The 17806-nt window shown below is 34.5% G+C and overlaps 2 protein-coding genes across 2 annotated transcripts; one reads left to right on the top strand and one right to left on the bottom strand.

Moving 5' to 3' along the window:
* Positions 1-50: 50 nt before the first annotated feature.
* LOC123668813 (calcium-binding mitochondrial carrier protein SCaMC-2-like) lies at positions 51-9588 on the bottom strand. The gene is made up of 6 exons (XM_045602506.1): positions 9415-9588; positions 7111-7234; positions 6918-7005; positions 6450-6476; positions 4889-5000; positions 51-149 (listed from the first exon to the last, which is right to left on the bottom strand). The coding sequence occupies exons 1-6, from the start codon at positions 9586-9588 to the stop codon at positions 51-53; spliced, it is 624 nt and encodes a 207-aa protein (XP_045458462.1).
* A 2128-nt stretch (positions 9589-11716) lies between these two features.
* On the top strand, positions 11717-13245 carry LOC123668413 (histone-lysine N-methyltransferase SETMAR-like). The gene is made up of 2 exons (XM_045602147.1): positions 11717-12394; positions 13090-13245. Exons 1-2 carry the CDS (start codon positions 11728-11730, stop codon positions 13098-13100), a joined length of 678 nt encoding a protein of 225 aa, XP_045458103.1. The 5' UTR covers positions 11717-11727; the 3' UTR covers positions 13101-13245.
* The last annotated feature ends 4561 nt before the right edge of the window (positions 13246-17806 follow it).

Genomic DNA, 17806 nt, shown 5'->3' with positions numbered 1-17806 from the left:
AAGTTAAAGTTTGCGCCAGTTATTGCGAGACGAATTAAAAAAAACTCGCATTAGGCACTCTGTTTATACAATCTGTTCGCGATTCTTTGCGACATGATGACGTAGCGGTCGTTTGGAGGCAAACAGATGCCGCCTACAGCCGCGCCCGCCTTTCATTGATTCAATTATCAAATTATTCAATTGTACGATAGGGTTGACTGGCAAGGATCTATTCTGACATGTGATTCGGTCATACGACTGATTCTAGACTCGTTCAACGACGTTCATTGGCCACCGGTCTCGTGACCTTTTATTTCTTATTAAATTGTTTCGATTAACTTTTAATCGCCATGTGAATAGTAATAATTATATACAACGTCACGTTCTAGAACGAGTATTTAACATTATATTTTTAAATATTTTAATAACAATCAAGACCTCTATTAATTAGGTCGGGACAAAGTTTATTCGTTTTTTTTATATAGAAATTCAAGGTAAGAGTTCACAAAAGTTTTTTACATGAATTATGCCGCCTTAAACTTGCCGCCATCTCGTAGGTTGTAAGAGTTTTCGTTGCTGTAGAAATTTTGGGACTTCTCACTAAAAATCCGCGACAAGTAGTTTTGTCAGTCCTCTATTGACGTTAACTTTACCTAAAGAGTTCTGAAGAGATCGAAACAAATGGGAATGGGTGGAATGGAAAGGTCGGAGCTATATGATGGATGCATTAAGACTTCCCAATCAAACTCCTTGAATTTTTTGTCGCGTTTACGCCATTGAGTGTGAAGCGTTTATTTATTAATTTCTAGCGGCTATTTTAAACCCAACCCTGTTTCGACTAGTCCTAGTTGAGCCCTAGCGACTAATTGACGCAGTTTATAGTATCCTGCTTTCTGCTCCAGATGTTGGGAGTTTGATTCTCGCCTCGACTCTGGGTGTAATATATATATTTATTTATATGTGTTTTATTTATGTTTAAAAAAAAAAATAGTTATACCAATCGGCTGTTACCTATAACACAAGCATTAAGTTGCTTACTTTAGGAACATTGACCGTGTGTGTATGGTGTAAAAAAACTACAGAGCATACATTTAAATTTCAAGTCTCTTATTTAAAAAAACAGGACTTTCATACAAACTTTCAACCCCCGTTTTAACCCCTTAGGGGTGAAGTTTCGTAAAATCCGTTGTTAGCCGATGTCTGCAGCCTATAAGGAACCTACCTGCCAAATTTCAAGTTTTTAGGTGTTATAGTTTCTGAGATTTCGTGATTAACAATGTGGTATTTCGCTTTTATATATACGAGCCCCGATACAAAATAATTCGTCTAGTGTAAAATTTTCCCTGTGAGATTTTTTTCTTATTTTTGTATATCTATATAAAATATTAAGCTGTTCTACTATCGCATGTCGCTTTACTTATGCCATTTTTTAATTATGAACCAATAAAGTATTTTAGCTTTTTAACCGACTTCCAAAAAAAGGAGGAGGTTCTCAATTCGACTGTATTTTTTTTATCTATGTTACATCAGAACTTTTGACCGGGTAGACCGATTTCGACAAATTTTGTTTTAATCGAAAGGTGGTGTGTGCCAATTGGTCTCATTTAAATTTATTTGAGATCTAACAACTACTTTTCGAGTTATATCTAATAATGCGTTTTTACTTGACGCTTTTTTTGTCGACCTACGTTGTATTATACCGCATAACTTTCTACTGGATGTACCGATTTTGATAATTCTTTTTTTGTTGGAAAGGGGATATCCCTAGTTTGGTACCGTGATATGAAAACCAGGAACTGATGATGAGATCCCAGAGAAATCGAGGGAAGCTCTTGAAAATCCGCAATAACATTTTACTGGGTGTACCGATTATGATAATTTTTAATTTAATCGAAAGCTATGTTTATCATGTGGTCACATATAAATTTTATGGAGATCTGATAACTACTTTTTGAGTAATCTTTGATAACGCGTAGTTGCTTGACTATTTTTTCGTCGATCTACGTTGTATTACTTGTCGATGTAATTGAAGTCGGTTTTTTTTTTCGTTTGCGAGCAAACACAGTTATTAAAATCCTATTTTAAATTCCAAGAAGTTATAGCCAAAATAGTTCGTCTAATTGTTAATCGATGTAAAAGAGTTCGTCTATCGGTGATTATTTCTTCTTTGTACAGTTTTGTTGCATAATTTAAATTTGTAAAAGTAATTCTGTGTCATTTGTCAAGTGAGACAGTATAAATTCTGAAAATTTCAGTTTATATAATTAGTTTTCAAATAACAATGGGTCGTGGCAAACCCGTGTGTGAAGAGCTTCGAAAGCGAATAGTTTGTGGGGTCATATATCGATGGCTCCTAAGTATACTGAGTCAACTCTACTCCTAATAACTTTATTTTTTTGTTACATAGGTAGATAGGAAATGAAGTAAATATTATTAATATCTTAAAAAAATGAAATAGTCAAAAGTTGTTAGTTGACTCAGTATACTTAGGAACCATCGATATAGAATCGGCCAACATCTATTTTTCATACCCCTAAGTTACAAGAGGGAGATTAAGGGGGTTAATAATATACATGGCAAAACAACGTTTGCTGGGTCAGCTAGTCTTATATATAAAACTAGCTGTAGCCGCGACTTCGTCCGCGTGGAATTAAAAAAAATATTGTTCAGTTCGTACAGTTACAAAATAAATAAATTTCTAAAAACAAAGTAGCCTAAGTTACTCCCTATTTCGTAAGCTTTCTGCCAGTGAAAGTTACGTCAAAATCGGTCCAGCTGTTTCAAAGATTAGCCGGAACAAACAGACAGAAAGACAGACAAAAATTCCAAAAAATATTATTTTGTTATATGTACCATGTATACTCGTACATCCATATGCATTTAGTAATAAGCGGTTGTTTTAATATTATAAACAGACACTCCAATTTTATTCATTTGTATAGATTCTCGTGTCACAATGTTAGTTAACATACTCCTCCGAAACGGCTGGACCAATTTTTATGAAATTTTGTGTGTATATCGGGTATATCTGAGAGTCGGCCAACATCTATTTTTCATATACCTAAGTTATAAGGGGCTGTGTGCGTGAATTTAGGATATGGTATAGTATAAAACCTCACCAAATATCACCAAGAGTGGTAGAAAGTTAAAAAGTTGCTATTTTTTGTGTTAGTTGCAATAGTCACATAAATAACGCACTAATGCATTGACTAAGCCGCGAATACTGCTAGTTCTAAATGTTATTTCGAAGTGTTTTTCTTTCTTAGCATACCAGTAAAATAAACAGTTTTTACGGCATAGCTAATATATTTATTATGGCCTTTAAAATATATATTTATTGACTCCAAAAATTATTCTATAAAATAACGGAGAGAATAATCCAATGATTTAGAACCGCAACGTGGCGTTTGGCTACTGTTTTGCTACATTACAGGTCAATTCTTACAAGGCGCATCAACCCTAGATATATATTGAACACAATGACGGTTCAGTCTCACGTTATCAGTCTTCTTTATTGTGTAAATAAATCCTCGTCCGTGTATACGTTAGGCATCTATATAACACACACACATACACACACGCTGTTTTTACTACTTACACCTATTATATAACGCATATAAATTGCATCATGTTGCAGCTAAGCAAAAAAAAAAACGACGTTTATGATTTTTTAAACTAACATGATAAATAGTCTTAAATAAAATAATGCTTTTAATGAAAGGTTAATGTTGAAATCAATTCAACATCAACAAATCAAATCGTAAACCAACAGTTAATGTATTAAAAAAGTAACAATATTGTCAAAACAACAGAATAGATAGATAGTTTTGATCTATGAGAGGTGACAATCAGTGAAGTCCTACAAAATCATCGATCGCCATTCAATAATAGATATGATAAACCGGAATTTAACGTGTCATGAATGTCAATGTCTCGGCCGAACTGTGAGACTGAGGGCCTACTTCACGAGTTTTGGATAACGCTATTTTACGGATGCCGATATAAATAGACATTGAATGACATTTGAGCGGGAGATAAAATAGGCCAGTAGGACTTATTTCTCTTTGTTATCCACAACTGGTGAAACAGGCAATGAACGTATAACTTCCGTTCTCTACGTATTCTCAGTATTTTGACACACAATAATTCTAGGGACACAAGAAGTAAAAAAAAATGTAATTTATTCAACAAAAATTTAATAATATCAGTATTCTTATAATTTGGAAGACTCATGACACAAAAAAAAATCAATAAATGATTGTTATTTTTTTAAGGACGTTACTGTTTTTAACTCACTTTAAATATCAAAGTTGGCTGAATGGCAAATGTGGCTCTTAAAATTTTCAAACAAAACTTCACCATTAAGATATATACTACTAATTGTAAACCAATTATTTTATATGACCAGAAATTTTTATACTAATTTCTAACATGACTTCGATTTTTGTATCCTTAATTGTCAGGACACTTTTTTTTTAAATATATATATATATACATATATACACATACCCTAAGCAACCTAACTAAAAGTAGAAAAATTGTACGTTACATTAGTTTCAGTTAACTAGTATGCTAACGCTGAGTTTTACGAATAGAAATTAAAATTTAAGTAGAGATTAATTTAATCACAAGAATTTCATATAATTGCAACTCGGCGTAAGTGTCCTAAATTTTGATTAGTGAAATGCACTTCTTTAGTCATTAGATATTTGAGATCTAAAAGATCAGTGAGATAACACCGTATCTGAGTTTTTTTATTTTTACTTTAATACATTGAATAAAATTTATAACACTTGATTTTCTTTGAATTATCTTATCGAGATTATTCACTGTTATCAGACATTCAAAAACTAACGAGTAAAAACAAAAATTGCATTTGCATGTATAATAATAATAAGTGTGTACTTACCGTGGAATGCCTCCAGAAGTGTATGAGGGCATGTATGTCTGTAGCCGGAGCAAGCAAGAGGTAATCCCGCCACTCATCGTAGCTGATGTTGAGGCTGCCGTCTTGGTCCATCCTGGTAACAAAGACATAATCAAAACTAAACTGTATGTGCATGTCTCCTAACTTGATATTAATATCAAAAACTTTACTTCTTCATTGCAATGCAATCCAATCTAGTATAATTTTTTATAAAACACATGAATTTTTAAAAATTATAGAATTAATATAAATAAAAATAGTCCAGAGGATATTTGTATAGTTTTTGTGCCAAATAGGTGATAACAGTAATTTTCAATTTAAAAATTATAAATTAAAATATCTTATAAAAGCCTAAATTACTAATTCAATATATGCTAATCTATAATTATTTTATGAGAAACATAATAGTAGAAATCTCATCTTCATCAAAATATCGATATCTTAAAATTACTCATATATTAATAAATTACAAAATTTAATAATAAACTTATTCTCAATTTGCCTGTTTTTTTTTCTTCTTTTTTGTATTACCTCAGAACGTTTTACTCGGTAGACCAATTTTGACGATTGTTTTTTGCATCAAAAGCTGATGCTTGTCATGTGGTACCACTTAAATTTTATCAAGTTCAGCTGAGCAATTTTTGAATAATCTTTGACAACGCGTATTTACTTAACTATTTTTTTCCTACATACGTTTTATTAATTGTCGATGTAATTGAAGTCGGTTTTTTTTTTCGTATACAAGCAAACACAATTATTGAATCACTTTAATTGAAAATTGTTGTGTTAGATATAATGCCTTATTGTAATATTGATTTATCTTTAAAAAAAAGTGAGGACCTCATAAAATTACAGAAATCAAATAAGTAACATTTACTTTAGTTATTTAGAACATAAATGTGTATGAAGGCAGACAAAACTCAAAAAATCGTATAAAATTGAATACTGAGAACATTGATAAACTCAACAATGGTTGCTTTGATTATGTTTAGGGAAAGTCTTAAGTAACTGTAAGCTTTTCTAATAAATTATCATTAAAAAATAATAATAACAATGATAATTTTTGTTAATTGTAACATATAAAGTGTATGTAGTGTACAGTAATTTAAGCTTTAACAGGAGACCGTGTGAGTTAAATTAAATTATAAATGCGCAACATAATGAAAACACTATTATTATTAATTTGTGAAAACTAAACACAAAATTTAGCTTTTAGTTACATTTTTACGCATAACGAAACATCGAGAATTCTTTTAATGGTGGTGGTAAAGATTACACGAATAAACATAAACTCTTAACAAACTGTGATTAAGTAACAGATTGGGCTATGAATCACAATTAAAGCTAAACAATTAGCTAGCTGGACAATTGTAGGTAAACCGTTCACAAAAACATTCTAATAATTCAATATCCTGCAGAGATATCGCCAGCTACCGTTATTAGTAAATGGATTCGAAATATATTTTCAGTTATTTTTAAACAACACAATAATGTTTATGTACATTTTTGCAAAGCCCGCAACTAGGTGATGCGTTTCACTTACCACCAATATTTTGGCCAACCGGTTTTTCTGAAACATTTGTTTTCATCATCATCATCATCATCATCATCATCATCATCATCGTCGTCATCATCATCATCATCATCATCATCATAATTTAGTTAATATTTATATTTAAATGACTTTAACAATTAATTTATAATAAAAGGATCATAGATCATAGAAAACTTTAATATTTAATATAAATAAATTAAATACTTAATAAAATAATTTGTGATTTCATTTAACAAATGCATTACCATACATTTAATGTCGCAAGTTTGTGCTATGCTGAGTGTAAAAAAATCTCATAAATACTACTAAACATAACTATATATACTGGCTAAAATAAAAATTAAAACATAATTTTAAAAAAACAATCGCATGACACTAAATCTGTTTCTCTTAAAACCATGTGAGAAAATTATAATTCAATCGCAATGCTATATTAGGTTACATAAGCCCTCTTACCTTTTCAACAGATTCGTTGCTTCATTTCTCCCAATTGCAATCCCCAGATCTGCAAATGCAGATATAAGTTCTTCCAAGTCAACCTTTCCTGTATTTAAATAAAAATGATTACATTAGCATACAAGTCTAAAATAACCTCTATTTAATTATAAATAGTATTTGTAATAATGAAATAATTAATATATTCACTAACCATCCTTATTTTTATCAAGATGGGAGAACTGCAGCCTAAGATTCTTCTCATGTTCCCGTACGTAATGAATAAATTCTGAGAGAGTAACATCACCGGGATCCTTTCCAGTCTTTGCGAGAAACTTCTGAAATGTTAAATTTTGAACTGTTAATATAAGACACCTATACTGCTTGCAAATTAAATGTTAAAAGTAATAAGTACGTAAATCGTTTTACAATAATTATAAATTGGCTTAATAAACACCTAGATAGAAGAACTTGAAACTTGATCCTGTTAGGTCAAGAACATCTATTTAGAGTGCACCCAGAAACATAACTGGACAGATATTACAATGGCTTCTTGTAATATTATGTCCACTAGTTATCTTGAAAATGATTAATCTCACATGTCATACATAGTAATATTAATTTAGCTCAATAAAAGGTTCAGCAATGTATTGAATCTTGTCATACAATAAAAATACCTACTTTTACATTGAGCTTGAGATCATTTGTGTAGTTTAGTTTTTGCCTAAAATAGACTTTGATCTGTATGAGTAGTGCATTACATGAGAATGGATGCAGCAATAACCTTGTTACATAATAATTTTATGGAGTTCTTTATTATAATTTATTAATATACATAATATTGCAACTTAAATCCCTACTAATATTATAAATGTGAATGTTAGTTTGCTTGTTACGCTTTCACGCGAAAACTACTTAACCATCATTATGAAACTTTATACACATATTCTTGGAGGAATTAGAAGTAACATTGGATACTTTTTATATAAAAAAATTCAATTCGAGCGAAGCTGCGGGTTAAAGCTAGTATTACATAAATGAACTAAGGTTGCAATTTTTGTCAATATGCAGTTAATTATGTAAATGAAATGGCATGTAAATAAAGCCTAGGCTGCTACAGCCTGTGTTTTGTTTCGGTAGGTGGAGGTTGCTCCCCTTCTGCACCTACAAATTTATAAAAAGATACTAGGTGTGTGACAAAAAATTCCACTGGATATCGAAACTTCTACCATTTCTCAGACGTAATATGTACCTAATATGCATCATACATATATTAACAACAGATCATTTCAGTCATGGCTGATTGGCATAAGCCATAGCAGTAAGATTTATCAAAACCTTAGGATTTAAGGTGTAAAATTTTAAGAACCTGAAGCTCAGGACTTAAAATATTTTCCAAAAACCTCTAAATGGTATATTTTTATTTCAAACTAATAAAAAACAATGTATTGTAGAATGTTTTTTTTGAAAATTGCCACATGAATATAATTAACTTAACAACATATATTATACATACAAACTAACTGACCCCACAAACATTGTTTGCCGTATATGTTATTAACCTCCCTTAATCCCTTCCCCTTATAACTTAGGGGTATGAAAAATAGTTGTTGTTGTACCCGATATACACACAAAATTTCATAAAAATCGGTCCAGCTGTTTCGGAGAAGTATTGTAACTAACATTGTGAATTTTATATATAATATACAATTTTATATATAAGATTACAAGTAGTCAGCAAACCATATTTAATTTACTCAATTGAAGTCTGTGCAATAGTTTAGTACTATATATAGATTATATTTATATATTTGCTGTTTCCAAAATGCTTTTTTTTGTTTTATATAACAATTTTTATTTATTTATCATATATCATTGGGATCTATATACTAATTGCGATTTCATATTTTACCACAATCAGATATTGAATTGCATACAGTGTAAAATAGCTATTGACTACTTTCAGTATTATCAATACTCATATGCTATAATATTATATACTATTACAAAAAACAAAAGGAGAAATAGAAAGTTATGAGTATTAGAGCATTAAATTTAGTAAAATTAATAAATATATTATATTAGATGTCTATCTGTAAAAAGTTTTTTTGGAATATTTTATTTCTAAACCTATACACAATTTTCTACTAAAAAAGCAGGCTTGAAATTTAATTTTTTTTTTTTTTTTTAACTTGATGTCACCTTATGCTCAGTTTTAAAAATGAAATAACACTAATTATTCAAATAAGTATATAAGTTATTTCATGTTAATTTTAACAGATCTTAGCGTAAGTACAAGTTTATTACAGTAAAATAAGTAAAATTGTATTTTAATTTTTTCTTGTTCGTTTTTAATTATAATAAAATTTTAATAAAAGGAAAGCAATGGAATTTAGAAACTAACGTATTTAAAACTTAAACGTAACCTGTTCACGTGGTAATTTAAAGATCGTTATAAATGAAAGCTAAATTTATGAAACCACCGTTAGTTTTATAATCTTATAGACTGAGTTCTAACCTCTGCATAGCTGCGATTAATGTGCGGGGCCAACTCCTTGAGGGCAACAGATAAATCATGAATGTCGATTTTGCCATTTCCATCTGTGTCTAATTTAGAAAATAGCTTCTCTAGTCTTTCTTCGTCTTCTTTTGGTAATTCTTCTATTTCCAGCGGCGGATGACACTGCACCATGGTGTCTATCGTCAGCGTAAGTACTACTTGTTAGAGAACAAGACGAACAATCTTTATACAGTCTTATATTGGCATACATAACTTTAGTCTAAATTAAATATATGACTAAAATCATTTTTGCGGATTCCCTCTTGATGCTCATTCAAGTGATTTTGACAGGTATCTATGAGCTTTCTACTCGCGTACTAAAGATGTGGTGTAATGTCTCGTATGTTATAGAGCCTGACACGGCCAAACCCACACAGTTACAATTTACAGCACTGCGGCCTGCGCTAATTTTCTAGGCCATGGAATTGATAGCGACATCTATGATATGACAAGTTAAGTAAAATTTTTGTCTATCGATTTTTCAACGACAATTTTATTTTTTTCTCATATTTATTGTATGGCTTGGCAAAAAAGAGTGTGACGCGGTGACAGCGGGAACTAAAAAATTATACATGTGGCAATACTCAGGTACTTGTCAATGGCTAGCACAGAGCATAGAAATACTTTGTGGCTAGTGCATTCTGTGCTGTATACACAGAGTATAGTAATACTTTGGCTGTATAACATAGAGTAGAATAAATATTAACTCATTAACTGTATAAGCAAGTTATTTTACTCTTTGATTCTGTGTCAACAGTGCGCTCATGCAAGTTGTATTCATAGATTTTTAAGAATTTTAAAGATCGTAGCATAAATTAGCTGTTTAAAATGAATAAAACTATACGTAGTAGTGGTAGAGCAGTGATATATCAAGTTTTCTTTGGATGTCTGGCCGAATCTGAAGCGGGACAAATTTTGTCTGAGATAGACAATGTTTACAAAGAACTGCCGATATGACAGGTATTTATCACTATTAATCAATTTATAAGAGTTATTTTAATTCCTTATATTGATTTTTAATGCCTAATTTTATTGATAGCTAGATTTTAGTAACTTTTAGTTTTGTTTACCGAAATTTGATAATGAGGTTATGTTTTGCAGTTTGACAAATATACTTCAAAGATTGATACTTGAAGAGATTATACATGAAATTACTTAAATATCGTTGTAATTTCTTATTTCAGGTAAATCTGACAACACTGTAAGAAAAATAGTTGAGGAGGGTGAGACAAATAATGGTACTTTTTCTGCACCTGGGAAACATCGAAAAGGTCGCCCAAAGAAAGATCTTGATGACCTTCGATTTATGTGCGATTAGACAAAAAGTCATTTCCTTTAAATTGTGAAAAAGCAGGTAAATATCATTTTGTGTGCACTACTAACATTTTCATTAATTAACCAGATTAATTACAATAAATATATTAAATACTTTTTTTAGGTGCCTACACTTAGAAACTTATTGCCTGTAGTTAAAGAGGATTTGGGTTTTAATGGAAGTCGTGAACATCTGAGGAAAATATTGCATTCTCTGGGTTTCTCATATAAGAAATGTAAAACAGACCGCTCAGCTTTAATGGAAAAACCGAGTATAGCAGCAAAACGGGAGCAATATCTTTAAATTATCATGAACAACAGAAACTTGCCCCCAGAAGAGAAGAGAGAGCTACAAAAAGAAGTAATTTCAATGTTGTGTACACTCATTATACAAACTAAAAAAAATGTTAGCAATCAACATTAAGGGTGTGAAACATAATATAACAAAAGGCAAAAGATATACGAGGGTGCATTTTTAAGTTCGCGGAATGAGAGGGTTGGAGGGGGGTGATTAGGCTCATTAGGATCGTAACATGTTTAGTGACTCATAATTAGTATAAATACGAGATTTCATTGTTATTAGACTATTAGTCTTTGAGCTATCGACAACCAAGCAACATAATCAGGAGTGAAAAGTAAAATATGGAAAAATTCGAATATCGTGCCGTTATAAAGTTCCTTACCAAGCAAGGAAAATCAGTTGCGACCATAACGGATGAGATGTCATCGGTTTACGGTGACTCTTGTCCAGGAAAAACCATGGTGTACAAGTGGCATAGTTTGTTTAAAAAAGGAAGGGAATCCCTTAAAGACGACCCGAGGCCGGGCAGGAGCATCGAGGTGACCACGCTAGAACTTATCCAAAAAGTCGAAAAACTTGTACTCAACGATGCTCGACTAAAGAAGAAACAACTCGCAGAAATGGTTGGCGTATCCGATACAACTTTTTTTAAAATCATGCACGGTCATCTTGGCATGACTAAGGTCAGCGCAAGATGGGTACCGAGAATGCTCACGACGCCGCAAAAACAACAACGCGTAGAGTGTTCAGGGGCATTTTTGGACCTCTGTAATGAAGATAAGGATGGTGTATTGAGTCGAATTGTTACTGGAGACAAAACTTGGGTTCATCATTATGAACCTGAGTCGAAACAAGACTCTATGCAGTGGCATAAAAAGGGCACAGCACCCCCCAAGAAGCTTAAGGTGTCACAGTCAGCTGGGAAACTCATGGCAACCGTCTTTTGGGACTCAGAAGGAATATTATTGATCGATTATCAAGATAAAGGTTTTTCTATAACTGGAGAATACTACGCTTCAATATTAGAGCGATTAAAAGAAGCCATTAAACAGAAACGACGGGGAAAATTGACGAAAGGTGTGCTGCTTTTGCATGACAATGCGTCCGTCCACAAGAGCCGCGTTGCGTTGGCTGCCCTGCTTAAAGTGGGCTTCGACATTTTGAACCACCCACCCTACAGCCCAGACCTGGCCTCGAGTGATTATAACCTCTTTCAAAAAATGAAAAAAGAGCTGCGGGCTAAAAAATTTACCACCGGTGATGAAGTTAAGGAGGCAGTTTCAGCGTATTTTGAGGACAAAAACAAAACATTTTTTTATGAGGGTATAAATAAATTAATTGAAATATCAGAAAAATGTGTTCGCCTTGCAGGTGAATATATTGAAAAAGAAAAATAATTTGGTTTTTTTATTTCAACCCCTTACCCTTCATTCCGCGAACATAAAAACGCTCCGCTAATTGTACATGCTGGAAGTGAGAAAGGATTTGTTCCGAATGCCTTATTAATTTTCAGTGGCAGAAACAAAAACGAAGACTACCACTCCGAAATGAATAAAACTATCTTTACGAAGTGGGACATTGAAAAATTAATTCCAAATTTAACCGAGCCTTCTATCATTGTAATAGATAATGCTCCTTACCATTCGGTGGTAGTGAACAAGGCACCAACCAGCGCTACTAATGTTGCTGAGATAAAGTTATGGTTACTGCAAAATAACATACAGTTTCATGATTCTCTTCGCAAGCCTGAGTTATTAATGCTTGTAAAACGGCATAAGCCAGAACCAATATATGAAATAGACCAAATTTTAGGAGATCACGGTCACACTGTGGTAAGGCTCCCGCCGTATCACTGTGACCTAAACCCTATTGAACTAATATGGGGAATTGCCAAACATAAAATTGCCTCGTTCAATATCGGATCCATTGACATAAATGCAAGAAACTTAATTCATAGTTCATATTTTTCATATTAATATTGCTATGAGCCCTAATTAAATATTGTTATTTCTTAATAGGTGGCAGCTGAACAAGCATTCCAAAGCATTACTGCTCATAACTGGAAATCACTAACTGGAAGAATTCTTGCCACCATGTGATGAAGAACGAAAGAGAATATTATGAGAGAGGTGAAACATTATATGAGGAAATTGAACGATTAGTCATCAATCTCAGAAATGATAGTAGCAGCGACTCATCAGAAACAGAATACGATTCCGAAGTTTCGGGAAGCTCTAGCCAAGACTTCAGCTTTTCTGGAGTAGAATATTGAGACGAAAGTGTTTTAAACTCTGATTGAAATTATGTACTGAAATACAAAAATTCATTAAAAACTTAAATAAATTGTGTTGTTGGATCTTTCATTTAATTATGTAAATTGTAATACACACATACCTCACACCTCTTTCGCAAAGGGATAGGCAGAGACAACAGATCTTCACAATAATGAATAATGTATCTGATTTCGGCAATAAGGCTTTTAATTTTAGTTTTCTTTTGCTATTCACAATTATAATTTTGTATACATTATGTTTGATATGATAATGACATTAAAAAAAATTAACAACAAATATTAAAAATTAATAATCTCAAGTAACTATTAGGTACTACATCCGAATATCTAATGGTAAAATTTACAAGTATCAAACAGTGTCGAGACGAAGTATTTCGGGTTGCCAACTGTAAGATAGAGGCGACCTCATTTATTCCACACTCTTTTTTACCAAACTGTATGTAACAAATCATCATCATCATCATTACGGCCTATCACAGTCCACTGCTGGATATAGGCCTCCATAAGTTTACGCCAAAAATAGCGTGTATAATGTAACAAATATGCTTTTCTATTTAACGCAGTTTTAATTTAAAAAAAAAAAACACTTGAAATTTTATATCACTGGCAGTGCAACTAAATAGTTAGTATCTTGAAAAATAATTTTATTATTATGTAATTTTAAAATTGAATTGTAATAAATAACTTGTTATGCAGACATTACGAACTTGGGCTATCATGTACATAACCGGTGATTATTTTATGGGAGGTTAAATTTTTGTTACTTCTGACTCTACCTTAATTCCGGTGCTGCTAGAAGTGCACTCATGCTCCGTTCCGCGACTTTCACACGTTATTTTCCATAATTTTTATTGTAAAAACGATCTCTACTGCAAGATAAACGTACACGTGGTCTTGGTCTGCTCTACCCCTAGAGTGATTTTTTTAGCTGAAGGGAGGGCAGTCCTCGCCCGCCGTGCGAAAGCGTGCGAACGAATACGTAGACGAGCGGCTGAGCGGTGCCTTCGGCGACCAGCCTCCGCTGCGGAACACATACATACATACATATACGTTATAATTATAAACTATTTCTTTATTGTTGAGTTTGAAGAAAATACTTCCTGTTGAGGAAAGGACAATGTTCCACTTCCAAAAGGTTTTTATATATACTCTATCAAAGAGCAACACGGAGGGGAGTAGCCATGTACAGGAGTTCCCCTCTGTCAAGGTATAAGGCCAAATGGCCATATGCATACAATAAAACTAGTTGCAGCCGCACTGATCACTAGACTAAATCTAGTAGCGCGATTGAATCAACGTCCTTCAAAAAATGCCAAATTGTTCTGTTTTTTGCTTCAAAAAAAGATCTGCCACGTCAAATTTACTAAAACATGGCGTTACCTTTCATACGTAAGTATTTTTTAATCACATTATTACTTGTATACTACTTTTAAACCTTTTTTAAACTTAAAAATTACAAATATTATCGGTCGTGTTGACTCGATTTGTTTACCAACACAGGCCGCTCGCCCTCATACAATATGCGGATCGGTCGAGCGACTGATCGGAGTCTATTTCCAAGAAGTCACTGTCGCCGAGTGATAGTGTTGTTACCGGTTTGTTTGTAGATAGTTATCGATAAAAACGGCAAAGGCAAAAGAGGTGACAGACATTTTTGAGATTTTGATTTATTTAAAATATAATATTGCTGGTTTTTTTAATAAACATAGTTATATAATAAAATTGCATTAAATTAAATATAATACGCGTATTACGAGTATTTAATACATTTTACTAGAATTACTTAATGTGAACTTCGACCATAATGTTTTATATAAAAATTTGGCAGGTTTACTGAAAATCCAAATTTAAGGGATACATGGAAAAAATTGTAATAACAGATTAACCTGGACGCCCACAAAAAATAGTGTAATTTGTTCAGATCATATCAATACCACTAACTTTCAAGTGTTGGCGAACAATAGAAGGATTGATCGAGGGCACCAAACCAACACTAACGCCACACCGTTTTTGTCCCATAAGTTTTTTTTGTCTCATGTACAAGGTAATCAAGATATGGTTCACCTTAGTCATAGTAGTGAAACGAAACTTAGATTTGTCAACTTTGAAAATTAACAATGTTAAATCCATCCTTTCAGAGTCATCAACAAATTATTCAATCTAACAGATGACAGGCTATCATCTTATGATGCCATTAGTGCTACGCTCCCTATTCCTGATTCGTTGACATCACAGTGTACATCATCAACTCCTCAAAATGTGGGTTAATTTTAAATCGTTTATTGTAGACTGGCATTGTTTGGTACAACAACGTTGCACCAAACGTATTGTGACATAATTATCCCTCCAGTGCATTGCTGTATTTACATCACTAAGGATATACAGGCGCAAATTTTGACGAGCTTTTGTTCTAGAGATCTCTGCGCCATTAAGCTGCACAGAACGCAAGACCACAGCCTGCCGGAGATGGTGATCGCGTCGGCCTACATGCCAGAGGCTGACGCGCCACCGCCGCACGACATGGCACGGCTGACAACATACTGCGAAGAGTCCGGACTGCAACTGATTGTAGGCACTGACTCCAATGCACATCACATCCTCTGGGGAATGAAAACAACAAACGAAAGAGGTAAGTTCTTAGTTGAATATCTGATGACGACTAATCTACAGATCGTGAACGTGGGCTCCGAACCCACATTCGTGAACAGACGTAGTAGGACAATCATCGACCTAACACTAGCCACAGAAGCGGCCTCTGGAACCATCTCCAACTGGCACGTATCCGATGAGGCATCGTGCTCAGATCACAGATGGATACGCTTCGACGTGCAGGTAAACACAGTCCCAGCAGTCCCTAGGCGTAACCCACGCAAAACCAACCGCGTGCATTACGTCGAGAGACTGGAGCAGCTGCTCAGCGAGCAGACATGCCCAGACAGACTCGAGGGAACAGGACAGATAGAAAAACAGGTAGATATGTTAACTAACAATATTATAGACTCCTACCAAACTGCATGTCTCTTATCAATCCCACCGGAGAACAAAGTGAACTGGTGGGGGCCTGAACTGGAAAGACTCAGGAAAAAGGTAAGGCGACTCCTAAACAGAGCAATGAATACATGCGCCGATCTGGACTGGGACAAGTACAAGAAGGCCAAGTCCAGATACAAGAAACGTTTAAGGTATAGAAGTACCGACTCGTGGCGCAAATTCTGCAGCAGCGTGGAAACCTGCGAACAGGCCAACAGGGTAAGGAAGGTTCTCGTTAACCAATCTAGCCAGTTGAGGGGCTCCCTGAGAAAGCCAGACAACACCTTCACGAGCACGCTGGAAGAAGCTGAGACCATTCTGGTGCAAACGCATTTTCCAGGCTGCCGCATTATGCGGTCGGTCGATTGGCTCGAAGAGGATGTGACCCCAACAGAGGAGCAATGGGAGTATGCACTCAAGGTAGTAAATCCACCAAAAGTTAGATGGGCTATCAACAGCTTTGACTCCTTCAAATCCCCAGGGTTGGACGGGGTCTTCCCAGCACTTCTGCAGTGGGGAGGCAACCAACTGACCCATAGGCTTACCGCTGTCTTGGTAGCGTGCTTAGCTCACAGGTACGTGCCAAAGCAGTGGAGGGAGGTAAAGGTAATCTTCATCCCCAAACCGGGAAAAAGTGACTACTCCGAACCCAAATCCCACAGACCTATCAGCCTAACATCGTTTCTGCTGAAGACTCTCGAAAGGCTGTGTGAACGGGATCTGAGAGAAAACGCCCTGGCTACGGTACGCCTACACTCACACCAACATGCGTACAGCCAAGGTAAATCAACAGAGTCAGCTCTACATGCAGTGGTCAGCAAAATAGAAGAGGCCATTGAAAACAAGGCAATGTGTCTCGGCACCTTCATCGACATAGAAGGTGCGTTTGACATGACCAACTTCACCAGCATCTCGTCGGCCCTGGTTAAGCACGGTGTACACCCGGTAATGGTTGACTGGATAAGTAACATGCTCAGTAAAAGAGTCATCAGACTTACATCATCTGGGACACAACATGCACTGGTGGTTAAAGGATGTCCACAGGGAGGGGTGCTCTCCCCACTACTGTGGAACGTGGTGGTGAATGACCTTATAACCAGACTGAACCAGCACAACTACTTCACGATCGGGTATGCTGACGATATTGTCATTCTAATTAGCGGCAGAGTCAGCAGTACCGTGTGTAATGTTACACAACAGGCGCTACGGATTGTGGAGAGATGGTGCATAGACAACGAACTTACCGTCAATCCCAGAAAGACGGAACAGGTAATGTTCACTAACAAACGACTACTGGGGAACTACAATCCCCCTAGACTGTTCGGAACGGAGCTGCAGTTCAGCTCGGAGGTGAAGTATCTAGGAATCATTCTAGATAGCAAACTGAACTGGAGCAGCCATCTCAACAGCAA

Source organism: Melitaea cinxia, chromosome Z (assembly GCF_905220565.1).
Source record: "Melitaea cinxia chromosome Z, ilMelCinx1.1, whole genome shotgun sequence".
Taxonomy (NCBI): domain Eukaryota; kingdom Metazoa; phylum Arthropoda; class Insecta; order Lepidoptera; family Nymphalidae; genus Melitaea; species Melitaea cinxia.
This window is presented reverse-complemented; position numbering and strand designations above follow the sequence as displayed.